At 44.0% G+C, this 12048-nt stretch overlaps 1 protein-coding gene across 43 annotated transcripts in view; it reads left to right on the top strand.

The window, feature by feature from the left end:
- SORBS1 (sorbin and SH3 domain containing 1) overlaps window positions 1-12048 on the top strand; it is a 232866-nt gene that overhangs the window by 180347 nt on the left and 40471 nt on the right. For 23 of the 43 annotated variants that reach the window (XM_040254592.1, XM_040254588.1, XM_040254591.1 and 20 more), the window contains 3 exons: window positions 3985-4050; window positions 4654-4755; window positions 8900-8949. In XM_040254592.1, coding sequence (XP_040110526.1) covers window positions 3985-4050; window positions 4654-4755; window positions 8900-8949 — 218 coding nt within the window. The remainder of the gene's footprint in view (window positions 1-3984; window positions 4051-4653; window positions 4756-8899; window positions 8950-12048) is intronic. The other 20 variants (XM_040254614.1, XM_040254594.1, XM_040254606.1 and 17 more) reach the window with 1 other exon arrangement.

Genomic DNA, 12048 nt, shown 5'->3' with positions numbered 1-12048 from the left:
CAGGCAACTTTTAGGGAATGGTCTCTATGAGGTAGGGATACTATTTCCCAAAATGATACATGAGAGTTAGGAATTCTAGCAAACTTAGTATTCAGCCCAATAGCCTACAAATTCCCTGTGATGTATCTGAGTTGGCTTTGGTACAAATTGATTTTTGGCACTTCAAGGAGGATTTTCTTGGCCTTGCACCCAAAGGAGTAGCAAAGAGAAGGGAGAACTGAGCTCATTTTTCCCCTGGACATGACTGGAAACTGACTTTAAAATTTCAGTTACTTTAAAGTCTCTATTATGACAGCTGCAAAAAGAATTTACAGGTAGAGAGATGAAGTGTATAAAAATAAAACATTTTGTTAGATGTTTGTATGAGACTTTAAGCATTGAATCTGGCATTTGAATCACATGATTTAGAATAATAGTTGCGGTTTTTTCTTTTTTTTGTAGATAGCAATAACTTTATAGTTCAAGAAAATGTTAAATTTCATAGTATACTTTTCATGAAGATGACAGAGGAATTTAGCTGGTGTTCTGAAGTTGCTCATTTGATTTAGCCATGATGAGCTTTGTTGGAATGTTCAGGCATTTTCAGAGTTAGGAGCACCTGTCTTGTAAACACTCCATTTGTAGGAACAGGCAGTCCTACTTTGTCTTCTCTGTCACCTACTATCAGCCAGGCAGCCTTGGATGAACAGTGCCACCTAGTGGTGAGAAGCGAGGGTCGCATCCAACCCAAAGTGTGCCGTCTCCTCCCCTCCCCAAAGCTTTGGTGCACACCTCACTTCTCCGCTCTCCGTTTTTTCTCTGCTGTCCACTATTCACACGCCAATGAAGTCGACCTCCCACAGTCTTTTCCACGTGCAGAACTTTAGCAATATCCTAACCTTTTTCTTAAAACCTGCTCAGTTGTCTCACAATAGAAAAAACCTTTGGAAATGTGTTCCCCCCACCCCCCCCAAAAAAGACGATGATTAGTACATGCAATAATAATGCCATACTTTCATCAGAGAAAGAAAGTGATATTAGCTTTATTTTTTTTTTTCAAAAATCCAATTTATTATCCAGGATTAGCTATAACTAACAATTTTTCATAAACTCCAGTTATAGGTATTTTTTTCCCTGAGGGAAACCAGAATTTTAAGTCTTTGGTGAGGCTATAATTAAACGGTATATTTTAAGTCAAAGAAGAGGAATCACACATGTCCAACACCTAGTAGCAGCAGAAACCAAGACTAATTTATATTACAAAGTAAAAGATGCCAAATATTAAGAAAAAGTCATAGCATTAAATTGTTGATAATAAGGAGCCTGTGCCATTGATTTTTTAAACCCTGTTAAGAATCTATAATTTCTAGCCATCTCCTCATTTGCCAGAAAACTAGTTTTACTGAAATATTAACTTTTAGGGAAAGTTATGAAGCCGGAATCTGTCATTGTAATTAATACTCTTTCTGTTAGCAATTGAAAACATTTCAGTCACAGTGTGCCTAGATAGGCTCTGTGAATAGCTCAGTAAATTAATTGTTTCTATGGGAAATGGTAGTCTGAACACCACACAGCCAATCCAGACAAATGTTGAGAAAACAGTCCATCTGTGTACTGGGACCTTCCTGTAATTTGTGTTCCTACCCTATTGTCCCAACTGACTTTTAATTATTTAAAGACTTAGAGATACTTTTCTCCAAAATGCCATTTTCCCTGAAGCCAGAATGTTCCTTACATAGACCTTAGATTTCTTAAATGGGACTACTACTTCTTGTGTAAGTCTTTTAAAGTCATAAAAGATGATACTTTTGAAGACTTGCCAAAATAGCTTGATCAATGCCCATATCCTGAGGAATAGCATTGAGATGAACAGGTCCTTATGGTGTAAGGCATAAGGGTGAGCTTGTTACCTGGTTGAACCAGATCGATGGGAGGAAGGTGTGATGGGGAGAACTTGTTTTCTTCTCTTCACTTCTCCTACCCCAATCAACTCTGTGCCATTAAGAGATAGAAGTAAAAGGGGTATAAACCATGGAAGTTGTTTTGGAGGGTTTTTCAGTCATTTGGGAGCAGAATGAAATTAAAACTCCAGTCAAAGCGTGTGGATCATCGTTTCTCCTTTTTATTCCATGTGAACCTAGGACCCACTTCCCAGCAGTAAAGCCAGCCAGAACTGTAGATGTTTACCCTGCACTCCTTTTTTCCTTAGCCCCTTCACTTAAAGCCACCCTGATTTAGTGAGCTGAAGCTTCAGTAAACCCTGACTATAATACCTTTTAGGTCTAACTAATTGTAGAGTATCAACTGATTCAAGACTTCAGGGACCTTTCAGGGAAGATGATTTAAAACTAATTTTATTTGTAAGCACTGTCTAATATTTTGCAGGAAGTAAATGAATAGGGCTACCATCAGTGACTTGAAAAAGTCTCCAGCCCCAATAAGATTCAAGTGTATTAAGTGCTTAAAGATGAGTGATAATTGTCAATGGCACTTACTCTACAAATTGCAGAATATAAGCATACCGAGATGACGTTACTGACCTGCTGATGTTAGTGGTGAAGGCACCTTGGAATCAGGTTACTTTTCATCTATAAATTCATTACATAGGGCCTGAGTGTCAGCCTTTTCTTCTTCCTCCCTCCCCGCTAAAATTTCGACAAAATTGATGTCATTTCTGTAAATAAGCTCAAGGTGAAATTTAAAACTAATTTGAATGCTGCCACAGAGTTGTTTATGATGAAAATTGTGCAGAATGATAGGAGTTACTAATGAACTTGTGTCCTCGGAGGTCATTGTGTAAGAAATTTCAAGTCTAAACAGGAAGAACAAAAAGACGAACAGAGTGGGAAAGAGATTGCAGGTTTAGAAGTACCTTGTAACTTCCAGATGTCCTTTCCTCTGGATCCCTCTTGGGGCTTTCCTGGTAGCTCAGCTGGTAAAGAATCCACCTGCAATGCAGGAGACCCCGGTTCGATTCCTGGGTCAGGAAGATTCCCTGAAGAAGGGATAGGCTACCCACTCCAATATTCTTGGGCTTCCCTGGTGGCTCAGATGGTAAAGAATCCACCTGCAATGCGGGAGACCTGGATTCAATCCCTGGGTTGGGAAGATCCCCTGGAGGAGTGCTTGGCTACCCACTCCAGTATTCTTCCCTGGGGAATCCTGCTGGAGAGAGGAGCCTGGGGGGCTTCAGTCCGTGGAGTTGCAAAGAGTCGAACACGACTAAGCAACTAAGTGCCCACACTGGATCCCCCTTAAAACAAGTCTCCTGGCAGATTGCTACTTTGGGAATACAGCTCATTCTAACAAGAGTGAAAGGAGAAAACGAAAATAACCTTACAGTTCACTGTTTGAATTCAAAGCATAAACTCTTTCTTCTAAGAGAGATGGAAGGTCTGACTCTACCGTCAGCAATATTATCAAGTCTTGTTAAACTGTAAGAGATTTAAAAAATTATCTAATGAAATTGTCTAGTTATACAGCACAACATTTAACATCTGTTTTGTGCATGGATTTCCTTGCCGCAAATCACAGAAAGCACATTTAGCACCATTTACCGACCCTTGGTTAGATCTCCAAATTCACCCATTTGTGAAGACATGGTAAAGTTTACAGTGGGAAAGACTACCTCCAAAGTGTAGGCTCACAGTGTCAGTCTTAGTTGGAAAAGAACAATGTGGAATTGAAATGTTTCTGTTTTCATTCAAATTGGGGTTAATGCTTTTTCTTTGTTCTTTGAAAAGTTTGCATTATTTCGTATGCAACAGTGATTTCCCCGAGACCTAGATGTAAAAACAAACCTCCCACTTCACGTTTCCGGCTCCCAAGAGTTCCGTGGGATCCCCAGGCAGCCTCAGGAGGCAGAGTGCCTGCTCCTTCTGTTTTTACACTTTTCTGTGTTGAGACAGTTCTCCTAGTGTTGCCCCTCTTTGTTTGAGCCGGTCTCCATGTTTGTCTTTATGTCTTTACGCTCATTTCTTCATTTCCTCCTCTGCTTCCCGTCAGCCTCCCAAAAAGATATGGGATTATACTCCTGGAGACTGCTCTATCCTTCCTAGAGAGGATAGAAAGGTAATTCCGCTGTGCTCCTCCTGCGGGCTGTGTGTATGCTCTGGCCTGACTAGTGTGAGTGTGTTGTGGGGTGTTGTTCTTTTAATAAATCCCCTCCTCGGCGCCCCCCCCCCCCCCCCCTTTTTTTTTTTTTTTTTTTTTTGGAAAAAAAAAAACTTGATTATAACTTTTTGTTTTTGGCTTGGGATAAAACAGTTTAACAAAGTCTCTAAGACTTATACTAATACGTAGAGGTTTTAAAAGCAATTACTTATTCTACTGACATATAGTATGTGTCATAGTCACCATACTCTGAAAAGAGAGAAAAATAGGTGTTTTCTCAAAGGTAGGTTTTTGTGGAATGTGTAGTTCCCCTCTTTAGCAAGTAGAGTAGCGTTTGGACCTCTGATTGCCACAGGATTTACATTCTCGCTGCCTAATGCTGCATTCTTGGTTTTCCTGCCTTTAACTCCTTTCTAGTAAGCTCTTGTATTTCAGTTGTGCCCATCTTTGCCTTATTAATGTATGACACTAACAAACTCATTTTTCTAATGTAATCTTCCATGCTGTCTGCCTTTCCTCCTAACTAAAACGCTCTTTCCCATCTTTTCTTTCTTGAACCAGACTAATCTAGAAACTGATCTCAACCTCTGCCAAACAGAATTAGAGGCAGATTTAGAAAAAACGGAGACACTTAATAAAGCACCCAGTACAAACCTGTCACAGGTATTTCTGAGTTTTTCTCATGCCCTCGGTTCCCTTTGCTCTCTTCTTTGTTCTGTGGTTTTTGATGTAGTCGGGGTGATGAATGGTTATGCTGGTTATTTTTAAGCTGCATGGCTCTCTGACTCCTGGTTTAGATCCCCCTTACCCCCTAACTTAATTTTTGCTTGGATTTTTTTTTTCTTTTTTTTTTTTTTTTGAGCTTGGCATTTTCCTTACAGGGGATTTTTCAGATATATATATATGCAGGCTGGCTGGTGATTTAACTGCTCCCCTGCCCTTACCATCCTCTTTCTTTGCTTTCAAGGGGTCACCCTTACAGCTCCCCTCTGCCTTCTTGGGTGTATACCTTCTCTGAATTTTCAGGGAGCCTTTTGTGGGCAACTTCCGTATATTTTTTTGCAGCCCTGGGAGAAAGAAACCTCAGAGATCATTTTGAAAAACATAGCTGCTGTGATTCGAGTGCCTCTTATATGGACGGCACCGTCAGAGTAGTAGTATTTGTAATTTGCAAGGTCAGAAAGTTCTTAATGAAAAAATGTACTCCGGAGGCCAGACAGCCTGGCCACATGCATTTGAAACTCAGCCTGCATTGATATTTTTACAGGGAGCTATGTCCCAGTGTGGTTTATTAAGGGATGTGTCAGAGAGAAAAGAGAGTCCAAGATAAATGGGCTCCCAAGGGAAAGAAAAATACCAAATGTTTGGAGAACGGCTCCCCATGGCTGCCTAACAAAACAAAGGAGACTCTTACCAGGAAAGGGTATCTTTACAGAAAATAAAAAAGGAATGCAAACACTGCTGAAGAGGCTAGGACATCCCCAGACTATGGCGAGAGACATGGAAAATGCTTGCGGACTACGTTATTCTTAGAACTGAGACAAGGAGGGTCAGGCCACCAGTATAGGTTACTTGGGTGTGAAGTCACGTAGAGCCAGAGACTCAAACCAGTGATTATGTCTACAGCCAAGGGGACCAGGATAAGAGGGGGGAAGGAACTGTAAGCAAATGCAGAGGAGTTAGCTTTTGGGAGTCCAGAGTCCCCAAAGGAAGAGTTAGCTTGCAGGGACCAGGGGTTAGGCCCAGGGGAGTGCAGAAGATGAGCAACATTGCTCATCAACCAAGCGGATAGGTGACCGGGTGGCATGGTAGAGGGCTGAGTCTCCACCCAGGGCAAAGACTGGCAGCAGCTGTTGCTCTTGTGGGAATGCAGGTGTGAGCTGGTTCTGAAGAACTGTGGCTGTAGGTAAGTCCTGAAGTGAGTCAAGAGGCAGGACGGGAGCCCCAGCCAGTCAGCAGGCACTCTCTTCAAAGTAGCCTAGGGAGAGTGGTTCTGCAACGGGTGCCAGGATGGACAGCAGCCAAAGGTTACTGAGCTCATGGCAGCCTCCCTTGGGTAGAGATGGCGTCTGATACCCACAGCTCTGCCTATGGCTAGGTGGGCCTGAGGAGGTTGCATGGATGGTTCATCTTGACACTGATTCAGTTATGTGTTACCCATGGCCCTTAGCTAAGGCATGTGAGATGTGCTGAGAGAGGTTCTAAGTCAGCACAAGAGTGGACACATTGCCTTCAAGAACATGGCAGCTAGCCACACTCATAAGTAAAAGAGTTCCAGTAGTACATAGCAGTACCTGTTAAGAGCTGAATGACCACTGTGGGCTCTAAAGGCTCAGGAGAGGGGGAAGTCTTCCAGAAAATCAAGGGAGACTTCTCAGGAGTTGGGCCCAATCTTAAGGAATGGATGGAATTTAGGTACCTGGTGAAAGTGGGGGCCATCCATTGGAGGCATGGTAGAAGGCACAAAATAAACATTTAATATAGGTTCAGGAATAAAGTAGATGAATTCAGCTACAATAGAACATTTTGGGTGATAATAGTGGGAGGCAGGCTTGGGAGAAGAGGGTTGACCCTGGGTTATAGAGGCTCAGAGAATATGGTTAAGGGGATGATTGATTTTGCCTTCCAGCCAATGATGTAATTCAGGAAGTGTTTTAGGAAGCTTAGTGTCCTCACTCTCGAGAGGCTGAATTGAAGGGAAAACCTCCAGTTGGAGGTTGAGAGGACAAGGAGACTGCTACAGCCATCTGGGCATGCAGGGGCGAGAGCCTCTACTCCACTGGCGCCAGCGTGAAGCAAGGGGGAGGGTGGCTATGAGAGAGAACTCACAGAGGAAATTGCAGTGAGAACTTTTTTAAAAGAATTATTTAGCCAATGCCTTATTTTAATTAAAAAAAAAAAACTTCCTTTATTTCTCTCTCTCTCTTTTTTTTTTTTTTAATTAATGGGGGCACACAGCATGTGAAATCTTAGTCCCCAGATCAGGGATTGAACCCTTACCCCCTGCATTGGAAGCACAGAGTCTGCAGAGTCTGAACCACTGGACCACCAGGGAAGTCCCACAGTGAGACATTTTAACTAATTGGTGTAAAGAACAAAGAATTGAGGGTAGGGATAGGAGACACAAGTGTAGGGTTTGGGGAAGGAAGCAGGAGGGATGGGGATGTCAGTATGTCACATAAGAAAGATGGGGAGAAAGTCAGTGCAGAAGGAAGATGAAGGAGGTAGTTTCAGGTATTTCTGAGGTGTTGAGTGTGGATCATATGGGGGCTGTCCAGGCAACAGTTGGAAATGGATGAGAGGCAGGAGTGTTGAAAGTCAGTCAGAGTCACCCGAAGAGAAGTACTGTTTGAAGCCCTGGGAGCGGAGCAAGGATTGAAGGGAGGGAGAGGATGGGGGACCAATAGCCCCCCATGCGGATCTTGTCTGACACAGAACAGAGGAGGATCAGAGAAAAACAGAGCAAGGAGGAAAAGTGAAAGGTGGGGCAAATGTGAGAGCTAACTGAGGGGTCCCCCCAAAATAGACTCTGAGGGAGGGTCAGTGCATCTGATAACCAAGCAGGCTTCTAAACACTTTAGAGGTTGCTGGGAAAGTAGCTGATGGGAGCTAGAGTTATGTGGTAAAGAATCAGGGGAGCCCCCAGAGGTATAGCGCTGGCTGACAACCTGTGAGGGGGGAAGGCAGGAAGCCGGTGTTTCCAGAGGACTCAGCAGGGTTGTGCCGAAGCTCTTCCACGATGGAAGTCCAGCATGGGCGGGCCCTGAGGGAAGCTCCAGGAGAGGATGGGCGGGAGAGGCCAGTGTGGGCACCGGGGCTGGACGTGGAGGGGAGAGCAGTGGTTTCCCAGGAACACTGGGATTAAGGGCCGGAGGACAGCCGGCGTGAGCCCCCAAAGAAGGCTACCTCCCCTCCCACTATCTCCGCCTCCTTTCCCAACCTCTTCCTTCTCCTCCTCCTGCTGTTTTCTTTCTCTCCTTTCCCCGAGTGCCTCTTCTCTTCCAGAGAGGTTGTTCTCCTTGAAGTGGTCATTAGCAGAGATCGGAGCATCTTTCAAAGTGAAGCTGTACATTGACTTATTCAATTTCCATGTTATTTTTAAAAGCAAATATATCACACCCTTTACCTTTCCTTCTCCAAGATGATAGACACCCTAAACTCTGTAATTATGCTGCTTTTTATCTGCATAGAGCTCTTGGTTTTCTCCCTTTTGCGTAGTAGCCTGTCATTTGATAACACGCTCTCCTACTCAGTGAAACAGGCATTAAAGAGTTTCTGTGAAACTGCATTGCTCCCCATTTCCAGGGGTAAATGAATGATCTAGAATATGGTCTTTTTAAGTGCTGTTCTTTTTGTATGTTATGTACTTGATGAAGTGTTGGGTGACACTCTCTGGTTGTGGCATTTGGGTGCATGATGGTGCTTGGCAAGGGGTCTGAGGGCTGGGGATAAACTGGTGCAAGGTGCTGTCCATGTCACTAACGCATGTTGCGAAGTGGTGGGCCATCCACCCAGTAGGCCCGCGATTGGAGATACACATGAGGAGTGGGCCGTCTCCTGACCCACGCAGAGAGCCTTGGGTGCAGCCCCTGGGAGGCAAAAGCCCAGAAATCCTCCTCCCAGAGAAAGAGCACCGCCGTCCACCTGCACTGAGCCCTTTCCAGCTCAGCTTGGCTCCCTGCCTCCCGGAGGGCTTCATCTAAACTAGGACAAGAAAGGGACTTCTCTATTTTCCCCTTGGCTTGAAATAACTGAGTCAAAGTAAGTTGTGTTTTTTTTTTTTTTTTTTTTTTTTTGATGTTTACAGAGCTCAGCAGTCAGCCCAACTCCAGAAATTTCTTCAGAACCTCCTGGATAGTAAGTTATCGTTTATATGGCTTGATGTATGAAATGTCCAAAATGGGGAAGGCTTGTGTTTAATTTGTTTCAGTCTAGTGGCTTCGAATGATGTACAGTTTGGTGATAAGTAGCAATTATAGTCTTAAAATTATTTTTTTTTCTCTTCCTTTTCCAAATTAAGGTTGTGATGATTCATCTTACCTCTGATAAGCCTTTCCCTGTGTTGGCTTCTTTGCCTTTGGCTGTAAGCGTATTTGTCTGAATTGAGAAGCTGATTCCTGGCCGGGGGGAGGGGTGTGTGACTGAGGTGCATCTGATATAAAGGTGACTGGGATGAGGGGAGTGAAGTCTTCAGGCTGGACCTGTCACAAGGAAAGATGGGGCCAACTTGTCTCATTCGCAGAGATCTGGGTTTATTCCCCTATACCAGTTCTTGGAATTCTGCCTGGCTGGTGAATGCACACCCCATGCGCTTCCGCATAGGGTAACTACGGCCTTTCCTCCCCTCCCCCAAGCTAGCCTACATCTTCTCCAAGGTTTCTTGTCTCCATACTTTGCTATGCAGCTGTCAGCCCAGCTGGAAATGTTTCATTGTTGCCCCACCCCCTTACAGACGTGTTGGTACCTCTTATTGGCACTTCCTTCTGTGCCTGTATACCTCACTGGTGCTCTTGTATTTTTGTGACTACAATAAACTTTGAACCCCAGGAGGGTAAGGACTGCATACCCGAAAAGTAGATTTGGGGACTGTTCTGGTAGAAGCAGCTTCTCGTCACCATGAGATTCTAATCCGTATCTCACTCTGAAATATGACGAGGAGGAAAGGCCCACTATTATTCCCTGTTCCATTTGGGTTGGGTAACTCTGCACAGAGCAAAGTTTAGCTGTGCAGATAGAAGTCTGACTTGGTGTGAATGCTGAGTTTATGGATTTGGGGGTCAAATATTACAGTCACTTGGGCATATCAGGTCTATCATATCTGGCCAAGGAAGACATTTTGCAAGAGTAGTTTCATTTGAAAGCCAATTATCTGGGATTAGGGTGTGTTGGTGAGAGTGTTTCAGGTGGCTGGCTGAGTGAATTTCTAATGGATCTAAGGTCGAGTATTCTGATAGAAGCATAACATATAGCCCCCTAATAGTTTCAGGGGCAAAACATGCCTAAATAAATAAATAAATAAAAAAGCAACGTGGCAACTGAATAAAATAGATTGTAGAGGTTAAAAGTATTCAGAAGGCAGCTCCCACAGGCTGTCAGTGTTAAGAACACAGATCTTGAATGAAAGAATTTGAATGGTTGTTTGCACTCTTAACTGTGTGCCAAGTCTTGTGCTTAGCGTTGTATTATACTTTACCTCATTTAGTCCTCAGCATTCTAGGATCAGTTGTTATTTTTATTCTTCATTTTATTGGTGAGGAAACAGGCACGTGAAGGTAGTGTGTGCCTGGCTTCCAGAGCTGTGCGTGGCAGGGCCACCACCTGAGTAGGAGCAATGACATGCTAGGCCAGGGAACTGCTGAGGTCTACTGGTGCCATCTGTAAACTCTCATGTGCACCGATATTGATTCAAAATTGAGTGTTAAATTAACCAAAGAAAAGGCATGCTAGAGTTTACTGTTTTGAGTGACTAAAAAAAGAAAGAAAAAACAAGGACCCATTTGTGTAATAGTATGTGAGCAGGATTGAGGGCATAAAGAATGTTCTTTTGGCTGTGCCCTATGGCATGCGGGATCTTAGTTCCCCAACCAGGGATCAAACCCACATCCCCTGCAGAGGAAGCACAGAGTCTTAACCACTGGACCACCAGGGAAGTTTCCATGCAGGCTTTTTAAATATATATAGTTTTTAAAATTTATTTATTGGCTGTGCTGGGTCTGTTACTACACAGACTTTTCTCCAGTTGCAGCAAGCAGGGGCTACTCTCCAGTTGTGGCTTGCAGGCTTCTCATTGCGGTACACTCTCTTGTTGCAGAGGCCAGCAGGGGCTGCTCTCCAGCTGTGGCTTGCAGGGTTCTCATTGCGGTACACTCTCTTGTTGCAGAGCACAGGTTCTAGGCACATGGGCTAGTAGCTGTAGTTCCTAGGCTGTAGAGCATAGGCTCGATAGTTGTGGCACACCTCAGCATGTGGGATCCTCCTGGACCAGGGATTGAACCTGTGTCTCCTGCATTGGTGGGTGGATTCTTTACCACTGAGCTACCAGGGAATCCCCTCCATGCAGGCTTTTTAAAAGAGCAAGTTGCTGTCAGACACTCTGAGTATTTGTGTACAGAAAGCTATTTGATGTGTTACTTTATCAAGTACTCTGTTCTTGTGCTTCCCTGGTGGCTCAGCTGGTAAGGAATCTGCCTGCAATACAGGAGACCTGGGTTCCATCCCTGGGTTGGGAAGATCCCCTGGAGAGGGCAAAGGCTACCCACCCCAGTATTCTGGCCTAGTGAATTCCATGGCCTACATGGGGTTGAGAAGAGTTGGACACGACTGAGCCACTTTCACTTTCTGTCTGTATCAGGGAAATGGATCTCTGGAGACCTCTGTTTTTCAGTCATAGCCCAGTTCTCATCTTGACAGAAATAGATGAGCTTTTCCCTCCTGCTGTTCTTCCTTGTGGGGACTTTTCAGTAATCCAGGCTTGATTCTCTCCCAGTTTGTTCAAATGAGTAAGGTTTTTCGGTGTTTGCAGTTGGGGGTGAATCAGCCTGAGTGCAGGGCCTGACATGTAGGAAAATGTGCAGTAAGCGTTTGCTGAGTAAATGAGTGCACCTATAAATCTCAGTTAATTAGAATCCAGCTTGCTTAGCACTGAGGCAGGCAGCTTGTGAGTGCAAATCACATGTGAAAGAAATGTCAAGACTTGACTTAACCTAAGTAACAGAGAAGGACAAGTCACCGAATGGCCCAGAATCAAAAATTCTGTGGTCAGTCTGTAAGAAGTGACGGTGTTGTCTTAAATCCACTTTCACATCTCGAGCAGACTGCAGTTTAGAATTTTATCAACATGATTCCTTATCACAATGTGAGAAGAACCTGGGAAGAGAGAGAAGGAAATTCACCCATGGTCCCAATATCCTAATACAGCTGTCAGTCTTTCATCTCAAAAAGTATCTTTCATACTTG

The sequence above is a fragment of the Oryx dammah genome, unplaced genomic scaffold (assembly GCF_014754425.2).
Source record: "Oryx dammah isolate SB20612 unplaced genomic scaffold, SCBI_Odam_1.1 HiC_scaffold_14, whole genome shotgun sequence".
In the NCBI taxonomy this organism is placed as follows: domain Eukaryota; kingdom Metazoa; phylum Chordata; class Mammalia; order Artiodactyla; family Bovidae; genus Oryx; species Oryx dammah.
This window is presented reverse-complemented; position numbering and strand designations above follow the sequence as displayed.